At 39.6% G+C, this 22,155-nt stretch overlaps 1 protein-coding gene across 1 annotated transcript in view; it reads right to left on the reverse strand.

The window, feature by feature from the left end:
• The window catches only part of LOC127501913 (1-phosphatidylinositol 4,5-bisphosphate phosphodiesterase beta-1), a 68,777-nt gene that overhangs the window by 45,376 nt on the left and 1,246 nt on the right, over positions 1-22,155 (reverse strand). The window contains exon 2 of the mRNA XM_051874225.1: positions 19,347-19,424. Coding sequence (XP_051730185.1) covers positions 19,347-19,424 — 78 coding nt within the window. The remainder of the gene's footprint in view (positions 1-19,346; positions 19,425-22,155) is intronic.

The following is a 22,155-nucleotide window of genomic DNA, read 5'->3' on the forward strand; positions in this document are numbered from 1 at the left end:
CCTCTTCATCCTGTTCAAAAGTTTTCACCCCCAACTCTTAATGCATCGTGTTTCCTTCTGGAGCATCAGTGAATGTTTGAACCTTTTTTAATAGTTGTGTTTGAGTCCCTCAGTTGTCCTCAGTGTGAAAAGATGGATCTCAAAATCATTCAGTCACTGCTGTAAAGGGTTCAAATATGCAAAAGATGGTGGAAAACTGAAGAATTTTTGGGACCTGGAGGATTTTTCTGAAGAACAGAGCTCAGTTTAACTGCTCAGAACAAACAAGAGACTCATGAACAACATCACAAAACAAACAAACAGTCGTGGATCATCCAGGTAACCACACACAGTGGTAAGAATCAATGGTTCACAAACTTATGAATGGGGTCATTTTAATAAATTCAGCTATTTTTTTGTCTTATGGATTATATGTAAACATCTTTTATGTAAAATATCTTACTCGGGACAGTACTAAATAAAAAATAACATGCATTTTGTATGATCTTTCTTATTTTGTAAAAATTTTGCACATTTTCACAGATTCTGCAAGTGGTTCACATACTTTTTCTTGCCACTGTATATGACTCGTCCATAGACAGCAATATAATCAACACTTTCAAGGTCCAGAAAGGTACTAAAGACATTGTTAAAACAGTCATGTGACTGCAGTTGTTCAACCTTAATGTTATGAAGAGACGAGAATACTTTTTGTGTGCAAAAACAAAACAAAAATAACGACTGAAGGCTTCCGTGTTTACGTCCGAACGCTGGCTCAGTATTGGCCGACGCTGATCACGTGATCAGCATGACGCATGCGTGTGATGCTGACGCTGGAGCCGGCCAATAATGAGTCGGTGTTCTGACGAAGAACCTGGAAGTGCTGGACAACGTATGAGAATGACACAGAAGAGAAGAGATTGTTGAATAAAGTGGTTATTTTTGTTTTATAAACCAAAAACACAAGAGAAAGAAGAACACAAACTCAAACATACTAGTTGCACACAAGTCAAATCTGACAACACAAAAGAAAAAGAAAACACCACAAACTTGTGGTCTGTATAAATGAACTGTTTCATACACTGTCATTTTACAGAATACTCATGCTTCAGGCTGAAGAGACCTGAGAGCGTAAGAGTTTCTGCAGACTCTGGATGTTTGCTTTAAAAATGTTGTGAGTAGCAGAAGACTTTGAGAGAATTTAGTTCAGAATCAGATGAAGTTCAGTTACAGATGGAGGAGTTCAAAGTCCTGATTGTTTAGTGTAAATATTCCAAACATACGTTCCATGAACGATGTATAAATAACATTTTTGTGCTAACGTTTTGGGAATGTTTTTAAAGACAAGGTAACTTTGAATTAACGTTCTATTAACGTTACTATAATGCGACTATATGGCATTGTTCTAGGAACGTTTTCGCTCAACATTATGAGAATGTATATATAGTTATATGAACGTTCCAAAAACATTTTTAAAGAACATTTTTTCCTAACATTTACGTAACCTTTACAAAGTGTTAGTGAAAGTTGTTGGAACGTTTCTGTTAGCTGGGTCTACAGATGTCTGTAATGTCTCATCATGAAATGAAAAGCTATTAAAACTCCTCCTTCCCGGATATAATCACCTTCCTTATGATTAATTGGGTTTAAAGCGAAGAGTCTCTCTCTCTCAATCAATTTAGCACTCTGTGTTTGCAGTGGGAGGTGTTGAGTCAAAGGTTAGCATTTCCAGTCTCAGCATAAAGGTTCTGCTTTGAAGTGTTTAAAAAAGACCCAGCGCTGTGTGAAGCTGCCAGTCGCACCGCCGAGGACAGAGAGCGTCCAATCACAGAGAGAGAGAGTGAACAATCATCTCCACCTTTGCTGAGTTACACAGCAGGGCCACATGAGTTCAAATACATTTAACTCTACAGCCGCCCATTATCTATTGATAAGAATGGCAATGTGGCTACGGTACCTTTGAAACCAATACAAGGGCAGTTTTGTTTTGTTTGCATTATGCACCCACACCTCCCTCAATTTTCCCTGTCTTTAATAATTCTTTCATTAAAACACAAAAATGAGCAACTCAAAGCCTGTTCTTCCGCATGTTACGGGATGTTTTGCTCGGTAAAGTAACATTAATCATCACAAACCCTCTTATTCTCAGTCATTCTGGATCTGTTTCCACCTCGGCAGGTCTATAGAGCTTCACCATCATGGGAAAGTACGCAAAATTGCCTTTATCATTTGCATATAGGCACATGTGGTTTTGTGTAATATGTAACCAGATATTTCACTCTCAGCATAGTTACATATTATACTGACTACTCCGAGAGGAAGAGATCGTCTTATCGACAGTCTTATGTTTAGGTGACATTTGGGTAAATCCAGCACAACAGGATACAGAGGGGAATCTGCTCATCTCATGTATCAATGTGTCTCAGAGAAAACTCTTCCTGAATGTCTGTCAAAACCTACCAGATGTTGTCAAATCCAGTCACTCCTTCTGTGGACCCTTGAACTTCTGATATAAACCTGTGCAGACGGACTATGGGAGATTCCCTAAAGCTGCCGATCCCTCTCATGTGCAGTAGAGATCAGACGGATGAGAGCAGGCAGAGAGAAACACATTTATTGTGGTTTTGCAGCTGTTTTCAACGACATTTTAATCGTATCAGACAAACTCAGAAAGGCCTCGTGTGCCGACGCAGAGAGAACACAGGACGTTTGGGTCAGGGTTATTATTATTAACTAAAACTAAAACTATTAAATACATTTCTGTTCATTGAAATATAGCTAAAATAAAATAAAAATGATTAAATTTGAAACGTTGCTTTGGTAATAAACTGAAATAAGTTCCAGTTAAAGCACTGAAATTATTAACTGGAAATAAATGAAAACTAAAACAGAAATAAAAATAAATTAAACCTAAATAGTAATATTAAAAAAATAATAAAATCACAAACGCACATAATGAAATTACTAAAAATTAAACTAAAATTAACATGAAAACTAAAAATATGAAAATAAAAGCTAATTCAAAATATTAACAAAATGAAAAGTACAAATGAAAATAGCACTGGTTTGGGTTTGGACACCATAACATCAGTTAGAACAAAGGTCGGTAAAGCACGGCACGTATGGGGGGATAATCACTAGAAAGTGAGCAATACAGAAAATGTTTATGCGTTCAGTTTAAATAAAGTCCCTTAAACCTGCATGACGTACATTTTGAGGAAATCGTTCCTTATAATCACACAGCCTGTTTTTACCCTAGGACAGTCGTCAAACAGTGGACTGGACTCCGGCTCGGACCGCAAGACCGTTTCTACAGTTTAAAGTGAGCAGCGCTTCACACCACAAGCACTCAGGGTCGTTCATGGTAATGATCTTTCTGTTCTGCCGTATTTGTTGCTCTTGGTTTTCAGAAATAACAGAAACAGAATCAACAGTGGCACTTCATTAGAAACATGGACTGGTGTGACTGAAAGAACAGGAGCGACGAGCAGCAGCGTTGAATGATCCTCCACTCATCATCAGGAAAGAACGACAGACTCGTACAGTCAGCAGCAGCTACACATGCTGTCGAAGCAACACATCATTACCTGCCGTATCAAGGTCAGTCTCCATCTATTTAAAACTCTGTTCTCGTTACGCCAGCGGAAGCACTGTTAATGTTAACGAACACAACCGCTTAACCCGTCATGTCTTTGTGGAAGTCAGAGCTTTGGTCAGTACGGGCAGACACAACTGACTCAGGGTCTATATTAGTCCCGCGCGGTATGACAAGCCGCTCGGTTACCCACAGTTCAGCTTCAAAATAACCCTGTGAATCACAATATCATGTTCTCTCAGTCACAACACAGAGAGACAGACTCAGACTCTATTAGTGCTTTATTAAGACTACACTGGAACTTTTAGAGATTCAACTTCATATTGCTGGATTAAACTTTCTGTGACAGTTGTTCATGAAAAATCCCCCAGGTCCAGCATCTTTTGCACATCTGAACTTTTCCCAACAGTGGCTGTATGACGAGGAGATCATGACTGATCACATGATTGTCACATGATTGAGGGTCTCAAACACAACTAATACAAAAGCTGCAAACAAAGAGGAAACACAATAGGAAGAACCAAGAAGATGGAAACTTTTAAACAGGGCAATCTTTCAATATTTGAATAAAAGTATAAAATTATCTTTTAATTCTCAATTCTGGAGGTGTTTACAATCTTTAGAACAACTTTTCTGCAAACTACCTTAAAAGCTGAGAAAATGTTATCAAGGCAGTTGGTAACTTAAGTTACTAGAAGTCAATTGATAAAAACTGTTGATGGCATTATGTTTGAAAACAAAAGTGTCCAAACTCTTCAGAGTAGCGTCGTTTGCAGATCGGTTGCTTCAAGCGTCTTGGAGAAGTTGGAATTCGGCTGTCACAACAGATACAAAGACATGGAAGCCAAACCTTCTTTCACTCTTCCTGTGACATTCCATTGCTCATTCTATTTGTTTACTACTTTAGTAACAGATTTCATGGCAGCGGCTATGGGTTCTTTTTCTTTTCTTTCTCTCTCGAGGAACAATGACGCAGGGGGCCAGTATTTTAAGTATGACGGGCCCGTGTGTCAGCGGCTGGCCCCAAAGCACCTGCTTGCTGTTTAAATTTGATACCCTCTTATCGTTCTCCAAATTGAATCGACTGCTCACGAGAAAAAAGACGTGTGACCTACATCTCTGACACACTTAAAAGAGAAAGCAGAAATGGAGCAAAAGAAGAGGATCTTGGGAAAAGGAAGGAACGACCAAAAACTATCCTCAGCTACCTCAGCCATCAGGGTTAAAATTGAATTGTAAAACCTCAAACATGGACACAAATCAATCTCAAACTAATCAAATCAAAGTCATGGAATCTGTCCAACTCATGATGTGACAGTAAATTTTTTGAGTGGGAAAACTAATTGAAGCTCCTGCCTTTGCCATTGTTAGATTTCTAGAAATCCCTCTTTACTGCAAACTGTTTTCAGGTGACAAAATATGGAAACTTTACACTTTCTGACAAATAAAAAAAAATCAAAAGTGCAGTTTCTACAAAATCTTTTAATCAAAAATCTTTTTATCAGATTTTGAAGTGGGGATTAATTAAGTCTATGTCTCTCAGAAGCAGCTGGTGTTCAGATCTTGGATTAGCTTTAATACAAACCAGAGAACAGTGTGACTCGCCTCGCTGAGGAGAAATTGGATTCTGGTACCTGGGTAATAAAAGACCTTTGAAGAATGGAAAGCTAGATTTAGAGTGACCTTCTAAATAGATTATACACATCCAGGGATCAAAGGACTGTGTAACAGTGTTTTACTCTTTAGAAGTTAAAGTATTTTGTAAGCTAATAATCATTTACATTTAACTATCTAGCAGATGTGTTCTTCCCAGCGTACCGCATCTAGAAATATTCACAGTATGTAGGGCTCAAATCTACCCAATCTAGTGTACAGTTAAGAAAAAAACAGAACATGAAACAACGTGAAACAATGTTGTAGTTGAACTGAACTGAATCAACACTGAACTGAACTGAATCAACACTGAACTGAACTGAATCAACACTGAACTGAACTGAACTGAACTGAATCAACACTGAACTGAATCAACACTGAACTGAACTGAATCAACACTGAACTGAATCAACACTGAACAGACTTCAGCAGGAAAAAAAGTCTAAAATGCATAATTTTCCTGTTATCACTATAAAACTGATTTGAAACAATCTGTATTGCACTATAGAAATAAAGGTGAATATTTCTGAAGCAATAATTATTTGTGGTGGTGAAACTGTTAATCTATGTCACCGTCCTGTTATGTGAAACAGTATGTGTGTGTCTGTGTGTGTGTGTGTGTCTGTGTGTGAGTGTCTGTGTGAGTGTGTGATGAGTCAAGAGCTCTGACGCACTGCTTCATCCGCAAGAGTCAGACACAAATTTCCTGGACCGTCAGTCTCTCCTGACATCTGACATCTCTGAGCATAATTTCTGACCAAACGGGCTCTGAGGTCGACACAACAACAAAATATGTGCTGGAGCAAAAGCAATAGACACTTGCTCCACGCTTAAAACAGTTCTAAGCATCTGAGGGTCAGTGCAGCTTCATGAAGTGTGAAACCACGGAGGACAATATTGTTGCTCAAAGGCAGTTCATATTAAGAACCAACTTTATCTCAAAATCACAGCACTTTCTCAACAATGTTGCTGTAATGTTATATGAGTCTAGAATATGGAATTATTGATTCTCAGTTCTTTAGCAATTACAATCTCCCTATTCTTCACTTCTATTCTTCATTTCCGATGATACTGATATGACCCGTTTGACAGACAACTGCATCACCCATTACTGTCTGTACTGGATCCTACATGAGCAACAAAGGCGCCATCTTCATTAGTGCTTTTATTGAAAAATTGATGTAAATAAAGTTGTGCACTCAAGGAAATCAACAATTATGTTGTGTCAAGTCAACATTTTACCATAACAAACACTTGCATGCTGTTAAAGACACAGCAGTCGAAAATGATACAGGAAAGTTTCACTTCAAACATATTCATATACAGTAGCATTTTAAAAGGATAGTTCACCCAAAAATGAAAATACTGTCTCCGTTTATCATGTCGGGCCAAACATACAGGATTTTCTTTCTTCTACAGAACACAACAGAAAATATTTTGAAAAATGTTTTTACTACCATTGACTTTGACATTCACACAGTAATTTCTCAAAATATGTTCTCTTATGTTCAGCAGGTTTGAGGAATAGTAAATGACTGAATTTTCATTTTCGGGTGAACTAACTCTTGAACAATGTATATTGTAAGAAAGATGTCATGCCCATTCAGCTATCACAAGATCTCACGCTTTGAGTCAACGGTCTGTTTAGTCTGTCATGTAAATTCACACTGAAAAATGACAGTCACTCTGCTACTATACGGTTCTCTGATTTGAATCTATTCAAATAAGAATCATTTTGCAGAAAACTTTTAATAATGCAGATGCCCACGGGTTGATCTTATGGCACAAAAAAGAAGGCAGTAATGTTTGTTTGTTCATGCAAGTTTGAAATAACAAACATCTAAATGCAAATTTTTTTTTTTTTAATTTTTTTCCATTTAGGAGTTCTCTGACTCTTACATTCAGTTTTGGCTAGTATTTTACTATAACATATCCCTGTAAAGAGGTGGTATAAGAGTGTAAATGTTTCTTAAATTATGTAGCTTTTCAGTAGTAAGGCTATTGTACTGATTTAGAATAAGGGAAACACTGACAAAAACTGGTATATTGTCTTTTTACATGTGCACTCAAAAGTGCTGCTTTCTTACTATCACTCAAAGCTTGTTTTTTTTCTCTCTCTCTCTCTCTCTCTCTCTCTCTCTCTCTCTCTCTCTCTCTCACACACACACACACACACACAGTGGATGCTGCATGTGTGCGACAAACAAAATTCAAGTGAAAATTGAAAGTTCAAGCTTAAATGGTCAGAATGACAATTTAAAAATGTAGATTTTAGATTAAGAACATGGCTGAGAGAGGTTTGCTTAGACGTGTGTTTGCTGCACTACTGCATGCTGCAATTTTCAGGCAATTACAAATGTGACAACAGTTGATGAGTTCAGTTTCTCAGAAAGGGATTCATCTATATTAACCAAACAAAAATCAAAAACCTGTCTGCTTCACGTTAATAATTTCAGCAGACATTGTAAGTTTGGATCTGCTGGACATAGGGATATTTCAACAGCCCAAACTGTTATTAATAACACCTAATAGACACCTGCTTCATTTCAACAAGCTTAGTGAGAATAGTTAACAGTGTGAAACACGGAAGCAATCGAACACTATTAACCTGCACACAGTGTGTGAATTCACAACATGCTTTATGAGACGTTGTTGCCATCTGGGATCTGGTATAAGGTCAAGCTCGTGGACAAAGGCAGAAAAAAAATAGAGAGGACACCTTCATCTGACACGCTTACCCTTCCCTGCATGGCAAGCAAACACATGCAGATGCAGAGAGAGCTGTCTTATTTAAGCTCTAATTCGTTCATTACAATATACACCGATCAGGAATAACATTATGAGCACTGACAGGTGAAGTGAATAACACTGATCATCTCTTCATCACGGCACCTGTTAGTGGGTGGATATTTAAGGCAGCAAGTGAACATTTTGTCCTCAAAGTTGATGTGTTAAGCAGGAAAAATGGGCAAGCGTAAGGATTTGAGTGAGTTTGGCGAGGGCCAAATTGTGATGGCTAGACGACTGGGTCAGAGCATCTCCAAAACTGCAGCTCTTGTGGGGTGTTCCCGGTCTGCAGTGGTCAGTAGCTATCAAAAGTGCTCCCAGGAAGGAACAGTGTTGAACCGGCGACAGGGTCATGGGCGGCCGAGGCTCATTGATGCACGTGGGGAGCGAAGGCTTACCCCTGTGGTCCAATCCAACAGACGAGCTATTGTAGCTCAAATTGCTCCAGAAGTTAATGCTGGTTCTGATAGAAAGGTGTCAGAATACACAGTGCATCAGTTTGTTGCGTATGGAGCTGTATAGCCGCAGACCAGTCAGGGTGCCCATGCTGACCCCTGTCCACCGCCGAAAGAGCCAACAGTGGACACGTGAGCAAAAGGGGTACCAACACAATATTAGGAAGCTGGTCATAATGTTATGCCTGATCGGTGTATGCAGCAGAGTTATTATTTTTAAGTTGAAAATCACATTTACATTAAAGCAATGTCCTTGATTTGTCATCTGCTGCGTGTTCCACCAGGATTAATAATGGAAGAACTCTGCTATGCTTTGAACAGCCACCTCACTGCTCTAATACATGTGGAAATGAAGCGCAAGAGCATTCTGTTATGTGTAACTGTATATCGTGGCCCGCACCGTGTTTGGCGGTTGTAGAGGGTAAACTTCGGTTAAGTTCTGCTATCAAAGGCCACAGGTGAACTGATCTCTTCCGGCCTCTTCCAAAGACCTGCTCTGCACCCCGTTTTGTGAACAGACCTTTTCTTTTCGGAGAGAGAGTACGAGAGACCTGCCAAGTGCCGGTGAGCTGATCTTAACTTGACCTTCTCACAGTATGTCTTGGATTCATTGAGCAAAAGTGCAGTGAACATGAAGTGTGCTCTTCGAGCATATCAAACGGTGCAAGGCAGAAAACTAACAAACAGCTAGCAGCCTTGGAGTCACAATGACTGATGGACTTCATCATAAACTACTGTATATCACAGCTTCCGCTGTTCCTGCACAGAAATGCTTTCAAATACTTTTATAAGGCTTCTGTTCACCAGCTGTTTGCTTTCAAAATCATCTGTCTCTCCATTCATCTTATACTTAGCAGTCTAACTATCAATGCACAGACTTCATACTGACTCGAACAAATCAAATGAAAACTTCACTATTGGTTGGCTGGAACACCAATGTGCTCTGGTACATGTAAATGACCACAAAGAATCTAAAGAAAGATATTTCTTGTAAAAAAAAAAAAAAAAAAAAACTGGCAGTGTTGGGTGGCAGTCAAGGTATTGTATCCTCTTCCTCCAATGTCTCTCATCACAACAACTGACCTGGAAACAGTTGTTTCCAGGTCAGTTGGAAACTCCCTCTCTGTTGCACTCACTGAACACGAGGGGAGCTATTTCGACTTGGCATAGAGCACATTTTCAATTTCAGTAGATTGGCTGAAGATTTACACTTTGCCAGCTGTGATAACGCTGACAAAGGGACTGAGGTGCCTGCCAGGACAATCAGATAAAAGTGCAGTGCTGGGCAAAAACAGTGCTTGAACTATTGGCGACTAAGCAAGAGTAGGAGAAGAAATGGTGGTAGAAGAATCAGGTCATGGTTTACAATACATGCTTACCATATCTCAAGTGATTCTGTTAGGCAGTAGTAACATGGAGACTTTTCTTAAAGTGATAGTTCACTCAAAAATGAAGGTTCTGTCATCATTTACTCTCCCTCACATCATTACAAACTTGTATGACTTCATTTATTCTATGAAACACAAAAGTGGATATTTTGAAGAATGATAGGGGTAAAACAACATTGGCATTGACTTTCATTCCATCTATTTCTAAAAATATCATCTTTCATTAGTGGTTCAATGGATCATAAAACTCACAGTTCGGATCATTTCACGGCTATTAAGTCACAGATCATTTTTCAGATCAGCACAAAAAAACAAAACAAAATTGGGGGGTGGGGGGGTAACTTTGCATTTATTACTTATCCCACTTTAACTACTCCGATACCACAGCAGAAACTACTAGCCTAACTAATACAGTATTAAAGGCAAGTGAACAGACTGTAAACAGAACAAATACTGTACACTAATTACAAGCATAGATAAATACTACATAAAGTTACAAATAAAGTATAAGGTCTAACTGTAGTATTAATTTTCGTGTACAGAAATTTAATAATTAAATGTAAAATGACACTGTTCACTGTATAAATTTAATTTAGATTAATCTTTGTTAAAGCTGTGTTTTGTTGTTTGATTTACATGACAAATATTTAGATATTAGCAGGTATTTATAGGTTGCTGTCACTTTAAGAGTAAGACCCCATGCACGCACACATCCGATAGATACACATCCGAATTCTCACCTCGTTCAGTTAAGACATAACCGAAAGTGTTTAAGAGAATACTTGCAGAGAGGGGTATTTTGACTGACATAATGCGTGTATGTGTGCATCCAAGTGCATTGAGGACGCGAAAGAGAAATCAATTTGGAGTTTGCGAGCTATGTGAAACGCGCCTCTCTCTCTCTCTCTCTCTCTGTGCGTGCGCGAGACTTGTATGTATGTGTGTCTGTGTGCACCGATAATAGCGTGGTGCGCAATACCGAATTAAATCCTCTTTTGCCTCTTCTTGTGCTGGAATGGTTTTTTATCTATTCAGTGTGTAAACTAACAAGACAAAACACGTGCAAATGATAACCTTTCACTCTATTGCGGTTAAACTTGCAATTGATCCGCGAATCACATGCGTGCCAAAACGTGGGCTTGGTCCGTACAGATCACGGATCAACAACGATCCGTTTAACCACTATCTTCCATACAGGTTTGGAACAAGTAAGCAAATGATGAGAGAATGATCATTTTGGGTGAACTATTCCAAAAACTACAACGTGTCTGAAGAGACGTCAACAATGACATCTGATGATGATGATGACACACAGCTTTACTTTTCATTTCAACCAGAGGAACCCACGGCAGTTGTACAAATCTCAGACGGCCTGGCGGACATCTCGGCATGGATGAAAGAAAATCATCTGCAACTCAACCTAGCTAAGACAGAGCTTCTCGTCTTCTCTGCCACTCTGACGGCACAGCACAATTTCATCTTCCAGCTAGGATCATCAACGATAATCCCAACCATATCAACAAGAAATCTTGGGGTAATCTTTGATGACCAGTTGACCTTCAAAGACCACATTGCTAGTCAAGTCAAGTCACCTTTATTTGCAGCGTTTTATACAATAGAGATTGTTTCAAAGCAGCTTTATCGGGATAAACAGGAAAATGATTCACTGATGCAAACAGAGATCAATTCTGCTGTAATGCAGCTCAGTATCATTGTTTAACTGAGGTCAGTTCAGTGTTGATTCAGTTTTGTTCAATTACCTGTGTAAATATTATCAAATATGAAATGAGTTCAATTCGGCTATAAAGCAGCTCTGTAGAAAACAGTGATGTCATTGTCCAGCTCGGTTCAGTTCTCATACTATAGTCATAGTATAGTCAGATTAATAATATTGTTGAATATTAAGTGTCCCCAACTAAGCAAGCCAAAAGGTGACAGTTGCAAGAAACCCAAACTCCAACTGTGACAGAGATGGAGGAAAAAAAAAACCTTGAGAGAAACTGCTTCCCAAACAATGGTGAGTTTGGTTGCTGAAAAGGAAAAGGATCTACCGCCTGGGGTTGATTTTGATATTCTAGGTATTATGAACTGGACAGAATTTTGAGATAGCAACAGACGTGAAGGAGTATAATGTGTTAAGAGCTCGCTCAGGTACTGGGGAGCTAAACCATTTAGTGCTTTGTAAGTAATTAACAAGATTTTAAAATCTATACGATGTTTAATAGGGAACCAAAGCAGTGTTGACAGAACCGGGCTAATATGGTCATACTTCCTGGTTCTAGTAAGAACTCTAGCTGCTGCATTTTGGACCAGCTGGAGTTTTGTTTATCAGGCGAGCAGGGCAACCACCCAGTAAAGCGTTACAGTAATCTAGCCTTGAGGTATAAACGCATGAACTAACTGTTCTGCATTTGTCATTGAGATATATTTTTTATTGAAAAGATGCGGTTTTACAAATGCTAGAAATGTGTCTTTCAAATGAAAGATTGCTATCAAATAACACACCCAGGTTCCTAACTGATGACGAAGACTTGACAGAACATCCATCAAGTGTAATTCTAGGTTTTTGCATGGAGAAAACCTGTTTTTCTTTCAGAATTTAGTAATAGGAAATTTCTAGTCATCAGATTTTTCAATCTTCTCTGTTCTTTGCTGGTGGGATGATCTTCATAACCGTATCCAGACAGCCGAATCCCTGATCCTCAAGAAACGGTTGAAATTGTATTTCTTCCATTAGCACTTAACTGCATCCTTCTGACATAAAATATCTTTATCTATGCTTTCACTATTTCCTCTGTCCCTCCCTGTTTTAGCTTCTACTATTCTTAACAATGTTTGAAACTTTGTATTACTAGCGCTTCTCATGTTATTGCCTCTTTTAGATTAATAGCTTGTTATATTCCTCATTTGTAAGTCACTTTGGGTAAAAGCTCAGATTTTTCAAGATACCAAAATCTGCAGTCAAATGAGCTCAAACTGTATGTTCAACACCAAATTACTCCTATGCTATCCAAATAGATTGTGCCATTTCACCAAAAGAATTTTACGAGAAACATCTGAGACAAACTTAACTCACAAGTACATCTTTGTGCCTTTTCTACCCTTATGTAGGGCCAGTATTTTAATGTACTCAAATGCACCCTTACTGTTCTAGCATGCACCCTTTAGATAAGGCACAGGTGGGTTAGGTGGGTTGAACGTACAGTGACATGTTGTTTTACGCTCAAAAGCACCACTTCTGCACCTGTATCACTCATAAGAGATGCTCAGACTCACAGGACAGTACGACTCAAGCGGCATCACAAGAGCAGGCCTTCATACTTTGCAAACTGCTTTGTCTAATAGTTGCTACCAAATTCCCCTAGTGAGAGCCCATCCTACTATACTCCACAGAGCAAAGGAACATGTTACAGCCCTACAGCCTCATGCAAATGCTTTAGTCAAATTATCGGTTCACTTACAGCCGGGGGGGCTGGGATACATTGACATTCAAAACGCATCACCCACTTCACATTCCTGTCCGCCTCTGCAAACCTGTATTTAAACAACAGTTCCTGTAGTGCAGAGATGTGCTGGCTCTCCTCAATGCGACATACAGGGGACCAGCAGTGATAACCGGAGATGGACGATGTGACCGAAAGCCTTTTGGATCCTGGCTACAGTCGTTTCCTTCCTTCCTTCTCCTCTTTTTTTGAGCAGTTTTATCCCGATAAGTAAAGCAGAACAGCATGCTGTGCTTCCTCTGTGCTACACGTTCAAAGGCCCGTCAAGCTTTTTAGAGGAACTGTTACTAAACTTTTGCTCTCTTTCAAAAACATTTATCCTACATTTGTACAACAAACTTTTCAGACCAATATTACTATCACAACAGCCACCGTTACTACATCATGTTTTAGCAGACACTTTTATCCAAATACAAACTATGATTCAGAGACCTTTAGCAAAGTGGTGAAAACAGCCTCTGCTGTTTACATACCAGCACACGAGTATGTGTGTGTGTGTGTGTGTGTGTGTGTGTGTGTGTGTGTGAGAGAGTGAGAGAGTGAGAGAGAGAGAGAGAGAGAGAGAAAGGGAGAGTTTATTAGAGTTTCATTAGTTTCACATTTTGCACTGTTTTAATTGCACGCAGCAATGCTTTGGCAATATGAATGTAAAAGTATTTGTCATGCCAATAAAGTACCTTAAAACTAACAGCGAGAGACACCGAGAGAAAAATACTCAGCTCAGTAGACCTGAAACAGCCTGCAGTGTCCAGCTGGTCAAAAACAGATGCCTCACGTCAAAACACAACGCTTCTGTGGAGGTTTAATGGACCAAGTTCTGTTTGTTAAAATGAGCAATGTAAGAGCGCTGCATTGTGGGACAGGACGCAGTGCGGGTCAGCAGTGGTGTTGCCATTGGTTGGATGTCAGAGCAGCACAGACTCGTGACAAAACTCCTCTGGGAGCAGAAGCTGCCGTCAGTGCCGGATTCAAGCCTGATCCCAGAGCAGCTGAGAGAGACGAGTGGAGCAGAAACCTGTTACTGAGGAATCTAAAGATCGCTGTCACTCCACAGGCCACAGAAGTACACACACCATGTGTGTTCTACATATACACACCAACCTACACTAATAAACAATTTATGTAAAAAAAAAAATTCCAGGGGTCAGAGTGCGCAGGTTCAGTACGCAAGTCCTGAAAGACATTCAGAGTTCAGATTCAGACACTTAGCAGAAAGTGAACAAGATTCAAGATTGCAATTGATGATGTGTGAGAGAGAGAAAAAGAGCTCTCGGAAATCTGACAATGTTTGTCTTGAAAAGTATCGTTACAGGTGATGAATTTGCTTTAACCCTCAAAAAGCGACACGGCCGCCGGTGGCCAAAAAGAACTATCGTTCTTAAATGTTTAACACTCAGGGGTCGGCTGGTCATGCCGGCGATATCACCTTGCTTTTTTCTTAGCAGTATGAAAGAGACTCAAAATACTCAGTCAATGTTGCACATACAATTAAGAGTTATACACCATTTTAATCTGTGAAATATCTTCTTTTATTTGTGTACACTCAGAGTAAAAACAAAATGTTGTGCTTTTTTTAAAATAAAGAAAACAAACATGATGCGCGATCTTTCGTCTCCCTCTGAACGAAGTCCAATCTGATAGTTCTCAGAAAATTAAGTGTAACTTAGTGAATACTAATCACAAAAAAATGAGACTAAATGTCTAAAGAAACGTTGAAATGTCAGGTTTTAAATCTTGCAAGTCAAATCGAAAACAAAAATTTTCTGTTTATGTAATCCGAATGAAAAGAGACACATGTCAGACGTCCGTGATTCAGCTCATTATCCGCTAATGTGGCCACGCCCACGGAGCGAGCGCTATTCAGACGCAAATTCTGAGGCAATACATGTATACATCGTCGTAGTCGTGTATTTATTATCTTCAAAAGTGTTTTTCTGCATGGTATAGCCATGGTTAGCGATCTCTAGAAGCCTCTGTTGTTAGTTCCTGGAATGTCACATGGTATGCCTGTTCTTCACTGAGGCATTTGTGGACTAAATGTGTAAGTATGAATTGAAACACAGTATCCAGCACTCATAGTGATGACAATAAATACTGAATAAATATTACTCCTCTGTATAGAAAATTGACATAAACATATGAGAATCCATCAATATTTCTCCAAATGTGCATGCTTTTAAGCTAAAAGTCCTGATGGATGTTGTTTTGTCAAAGGTAACGACTCCGTTTTTCATATTCATAACTCCTGACTATTAGCTAGGCTATTAACAAATTACGGTCACTATAAGAGTAAAACAGAGGTCAAAATGTGAAGCTTGAGTCTTAGATCTTTTTAATGATGTATAGTTTGTCAACTGCACATTAACAAAGTATATTAAAATAGAAAACCATTATTTGGTTAGAGACTTGAGACTTCTTTTAAAAACATTATAATAGTAATGTGTCCAATCTTTTGACTGGTACTGTAATTTAAACAATAATAGGCCTATACAAAATTTTCTTCATGTGTAATAATACGTGCAGCATGAGATCACAAAAATCATGATATTTTTGTCAAGAGTGGACATTACACTAACTTTAATACAATAGCTGATGTGATCCTGTTATCAGTATGATCACAGAGGGTTTTTTCACAGCCTACCTGACTGAAAGCGCTCATTATGCAGGTCATTATGCGGGTCTTTGTCTTCTCAGGTGTGAATCACAGCATTATTCATGAAGATTCACACCTCCACGCATACTGTGTTTCTTGACAAAAAGTGTCTTACAAAATTTAAATTAATATATTGTTTTATATGAACGAGTAGGCAGGATAATTTTTACATCATTTTGAAGCAAAAACTCTAGTCTACAACCTCCAATACCCAGAAGTCTTCAAGTTGTCCTGTTTAAAATGATATATGGCACTTGATGCTGACTGCTAGAATGGGTTAGAAAACCAGAGAAAAGTGCAGGCCAGTCAGGTGCCCCAAAAATGCTCTAGGTCTTTAAGTGTTAAAGAGGATGAATTGAGAGCAGGCATGTCATCAACACACTGAAAGCTCTCCATTAGGTTGTATCTCCCAATTCAGCTTAAATACATTAATAAACAAACAAACACTCACTAATGGAATTCAATAGTTACATATAGGTCTAGTCATGAGGAATAATCTTTTTCAAGAGCACACGTGGTCTGACATACTGAGCTGTGGTGCCCTCGCAGGAAATTCAAGTTCAAATCTGAATCGCAACATTTCCTGATGCCACTCTCACCTCCCCTCACCATCATTTGATGTCCTCTCTCCTGCTATGAAGATAAGCTGCAATCTCAAAGAATTTCAATGAATGACTGAATACTCTGAAACTACTGGGAGCGATTGCAGAAAAATGATGGCAATGTCAGATGAGCATATGACGGACAAACTAGATGTAAAGCCACAAGAGGAAGAGGATCAGGACAGATTACATGACAGTGAGAGCGGATTCATGTGCCAGAGCTGTAACAACAAAGCATCTCTCCATTAGCAAATCACCTCCGTGGTTTAAGTTTTCAACTCTGTCTCAGTTAGTCTCTGTAACCTGATCTGCTGGGGCTTTCTTAATTGTGTGTTCCATGGAAGAAGAGCAGAGCACTGGTAAGAATCAGACAGAAAAAGACCTATTGACATGGCTAGCAAGACATTTTTAAAAACAACAACATGATATTCAAATAGACCCTTCTTCATTTCTTAATACATGTATCTGGTCTTACTGGGCACAGTTCATTAGTGCACATTATTCGAAAGAAAAAATCTGTCTGGAACAAACACAGACAAGCAGAGTGATGCGAACAGTGAAAAGTCCCAGTGCCGCTGGACTGTCATATCAGCACTCTCGCAACTAACTGTTGTATAAAGTCTGGAATACACTATACAAATCTTAAAGGTGCAGTAAGTGGTATTTGAACTACACTGTTGATATTTGAAATCAACCCCCCCCAATTCTAACCACCATGCTCCAAGTTGGACTCGAACCGCTGCCCGATTGCTGCTGGCATGGGAGGCGCATGCACTACCAATGACGCTAAACACCGCATTCTCCAGCGGTCGTCAGTGTGCAGTGGTTTAACTGCAGAACTCTCACTATCTGGCCACTGTTACGCACGCAATGCGAGTGGATGTCTGTTTATCACAGCTGATGCGCAACAAAATGCTTCACGAAAAATAAAGCGCAGTTGATGAATGAATGAAAAGAAAGCACAAAAAATGAACATACAGTACGCACGAGTAAATACAAAGTGTTCGTTGTTAGTCGCAAACAGCACAGCAGCTCCAGTCGATTAAAACCCAGAGTACTCACATGAGAAGCGGGATCAAAGCAGTTTTCAGGCCTTTCCTCTTAGCTCTCTCCAGCGCTGGACAGCTTTTCTAATATAAACTGGGTCCTAAAGCGCTTGCCCAGGCATAAACCTTCATTTTAGTGATATTCTTGTGAGCTGTTTTGTATTGTGTCCCATTTCTCGTTCTGCAGTTTTTTTTTTCTTATTTTCAAATCTCCCTCTTGCTCGTTCTCTCTCCTCGACCGTCAAACGCCCCCTGATGCTGATTGGTTAGACGTTTGTTGTTGGTCCCCCTTAACATCTGAACATCATACACTTGCCGAGAGCAGCATACAACTTACAGGAGCTGACTGTAGGCAACAGCAAGACAACTGGCAAAAAGGGAATGGTTTTGCAGGTGGAGGCTACAGACAATTTATCCTTTATCTTTATCATTCCAGACTGATTTGTCTTTACTTTTGTGTTTTGTTGGGGTCCTTGTCATTTGTAGCATTAGGCAGTACTGCAGCCCAATCAGATTGCACAGGTAGTCCAGATCCTCCAGGATGGCACATCCATACGTGCCGTCACAAGGAGGTTTGCTGTTTCTCCCAGCACGGTTTCAAGAGCATGGAGGAGATACTGGGAAACAGGCAGTTACCTCCTAGAAAATGACCTCCAGCATGTTTCTGACCAAACTGTCAGAAACAGAGTCCATGAGGGTGGCATGAGGGCCTGACGTCCTCTAGTGGGACTTGTGCTCACAGCCCAGCGCCATGCAGCTCGATTGGCATTTGCCATTGAACACCAGAATTGGCAGGTCCGCCATTGGAGCCCCATTATCTTCACAGATGAGAGCAGGTTCACAATGACATGGAAGAGTCTGGAGATGCTGTGGGGAACATTATGCTGACTGCAACATCATCCAGCAAGATTTGGTTTGGTGGTGGGTCAGTGATGGTCTGGGGACGTATATTGGAATATTGGAGGGTTGCACAGACCATCATGAGCTAGCCAATGGTACCCTTACTGCTGTTAGGTACAGAGATGAAATCCTGTTAGACCTTATGCTGGTGCAGTGGGCCCTGGGTTCCTCCTGGTGCATGACAATGCCCGGCCTCATGTGGCCAGAGTGTGTAGAGACAGCTTCTGGATGACAATGGCATTGATGCCATTGACTGGCCCTCACATTCCCCAGACCTGAATCTAATTGAGAACCCCTGGGACATTACGTATATGAGCTTCTGAAGCTGCAAAGTAGCACCACAGATTGGATCTGTTGGATCAACCTGCAATTTCAATTTTTACTTTGATTTTTGGTGTGATTTTGAATACAGCCCTCAAATTGTTGATATTTCATTCATCCAGATCCAATGTGTGATTTACGTGTTTGCTTTTTTTTTTTTTAGCATGATACTGCATATTTACAGAACCATTTCTGTAATGCATGCAATGCAAAGATATTTTGATTACAAGTATGTAGTGGATCAACAACCTTCTGTTCTCAAAGACAAATGCTCACATTCCATTTATCAGAAGGCAGAAACCCTACAAACATTAAAAAGGCCTTTATGTTTTGAGAAGAAATTAAAATGCATTAATTAAAAGCAAACCACTTTGTAAGAGACACTATTATTGATTGGCAGTAATTTTGCCATCATCTAAATCAAACGCAGGACACAGTTTGATTTGAAAAATGACACTAATTACCTTATTCTGATCAGTCCAGTACAGGAAGTATCCGTGAGGATCAACTCGCAGTGTCACCGGCGTAACTGTGGTGCAGTCCTACAAAAACACAAGACAATCACATCAGGGTCATCACAGCACAATGTTTATTTTTATGACAGTCAACATAATGAATACTAATAACTGTACAAGAGAAACATGGGTAGATGAGAAGAATTAGAAGTATGGTGTGTTTGTGTTCATGTGAGAAATAGAGAGAAATTAAAGAGAAAGACAGATGTGAACCAGTAGAGTAAACAGATCACTGTAGTTCCTGCAACACAAACCTTATCATGAATGAAACTGAGAGTTGAGTGTGAGCCGTCGGACACAGAAAGACAAGAGCAGCTCGTGTGTCATTTAACCCTCAGGAATTTACATAGCAACTGCAAATATTACTGGAGCTCTATAAAAAGACCTGCACGCTTTTGTTGAGGAACACAGTGGTGTTTTGTAGCACCTAAACTTCAGCAGGGGCCGATTACACATGCAGACACAGTGCTTCAGTATTAGTCCAAAACACAACATCTGTGACCAATGTGCACTGAGAAGAGATAAACACCCCCACAGATCACACACCAGAGCTTTCACCAGAGTGTCCGATCAAGTATACAGTCAACAACTCATCTGACCAGTTCCCGTTTCTAACTGATTTATTGCTGGGAGGCTTTTAGATGCAGGTTCTGCCACCGTAAGACAAACACACTGGCAGAGAAACCACAGCCGAGAACGCTGCTACTGACGTGTTATAGATAACGGAGCAAGTTTCAAATCCCTTTGGGTCCTTCACTGAAACACAACCTCCATCTCTTTGATGAAACAATAAAAATGACCAGCCTGGTTTCAGCCCAAGCCTGGGGAGGGTAGAGCTTCTTTCCAGACTCTCACAGTGTGTTTAGACAGCGGAAGATGGTGACACACGTATTCCTAGAGAAAGTCTCTGATCTCCATGTAATCTCACTGCTGTCTGAAGTAACTACTGAGATACTGAGGAGATACAGTATTCTTTCCTATGGGATCTGCAGTTACAGATAGTTCTGTTACTCCCATTGAAGGAATTTAAAGCCAGACAGAAAATACACCAGATGCTTGAGGTGAAGCGTCTGAGTGACCGCTACAAAGAGGAAAATCAATCTCGTGGCAGGAGAAATGGGCTTTTTGTTACTGCAAAGACACTGGATTAGAAAAGCTCCAGAGACATTCTGTCATTTTCTGTACAATGGCGACATGCATGCAGTTAGACATCTGACAAGGAGGTTTAATAATGAACATAAATGTGTTTTACATTCCGGTGTAAGCCGATGATGTGTTCCTTAGTATATCCAATACCCCAAAAAAGACTATTTCAACTGTTTATATTGGGTTATGTTGTATATTCTATATTATTATATAACAGTTATTTTGTTGGCAATACAATACAAAATGTTCTATATCGATTGTGCCAAGTCTAATTTTTATAATTTGGTGAATAAAAACTGAAAAGAAAAAAAGAAGAGTCATCTCATTTGATTATTTTCTTCTTTTTTTAATCTTAATTGACTTGATGGGCAAAAGATCAGAGATTCATATCAAATGAATGAATCAGTTCAAATGTAAAGACTATAAAGAGCCAAACAGAGAGTTCAGACTCTGATTGGACGAGACAGCTGATAAACACACACCTGTGACACACATCAGATCAACTCTAGATTAAAAAAGGAGTAAAGTTGCGACGTTGCTGGTTCCTTCAGTTGCTGGTACGCTTACAGTGCCTTCAGGCCGAACTGTAAGCGTACCAGCAGCATTTCCATTAAATGGTACTGCTAAAAATCTCTGGGCTTCAAAAGCTTTTTCTGTCCAGTTTTGACCAGCGAGAAGGCAAACAATCCCGACTCGCAGAAGATAAACATGAAACAGGATAAAGAAAGTTTAAAGAATGAAAGGGACCAAAAGAGAAAGACATGAATAGGGGAAACTCAGGCTAAAATTGACCGCAAACCGGGAAAATTCTGGAGCCAGAGCGTCACATGCATCCCTGCTCCTCGCACACGTCAGGAAACACACGCGTGCACTGGAGGAGGCCGGCGAAAGCGATCCGTCACTTCAACACTGCATCATTTATGAGCTCCGAGAGCTGCTTTGGAGCATTTAATTTCTTTTTTTCTTTCTTTTTATAAAAATAAGAAGAGATAAAAAGACACTAGAAATCTACAAGTTATAATATCTGGACACTAATATCGGTTTGTATTCTGTACACACTTGGGGATTCACTCAATTTTAAATACAGCTGTCACTCTCAAACATGACATTTACAATGAATTATTTAGCAGACGCTTTTATCCAAAATGACTTACCAATGAGGAATACAACAAAGAGAAGTTCTAAATTTTGATACCATTTTGCTTCTCCTTACTGAAAGATGTACAAACTCGACTAGTTGGTGGATTGCTTAAATGACTAGTCAATTCCGTGACTATTCGATTACTCGGTTACTTGAAGGAATCAGATTGGTTGTTGGATGACTAATCGACTAGTCAACCATCATGCCACGCCTCTTCACTTGACAAAGATTTAACTGGGGCAGTTCATGTCTGTCTAAGAACCTCTTTCTGGAAACACAGTTCCAGCATCAAAGATGAGGAATCACCATCAACAACTCCCTGATCTGCCTGCTGCTTCAATACATAATGCTTTCAGGTGCTTTACAAAATCACTCATTCATTAATTTATGCCGTTCATAGGATGGGCAAAACACAGTAAGAACTCCCAAAGCACAGAATATCGCTAGAGATGTTCAGTAAACCAGCAGGTG

This window comes from Ctenopharyngodon idella, chromosome 20, assembly GCF_019924925.1.
Source record: "Ctenopharyngodon idella isolate HZGC_01 chromosome 20, HZGC01, whole genome shotgun sequence".
NCBI lineage: Eukaryota > Metazoa > Chordata > Actinopteri > Cypriniformes > Xenocyprididae > Ctenopharyngodon > Ctenopharyngodon idella.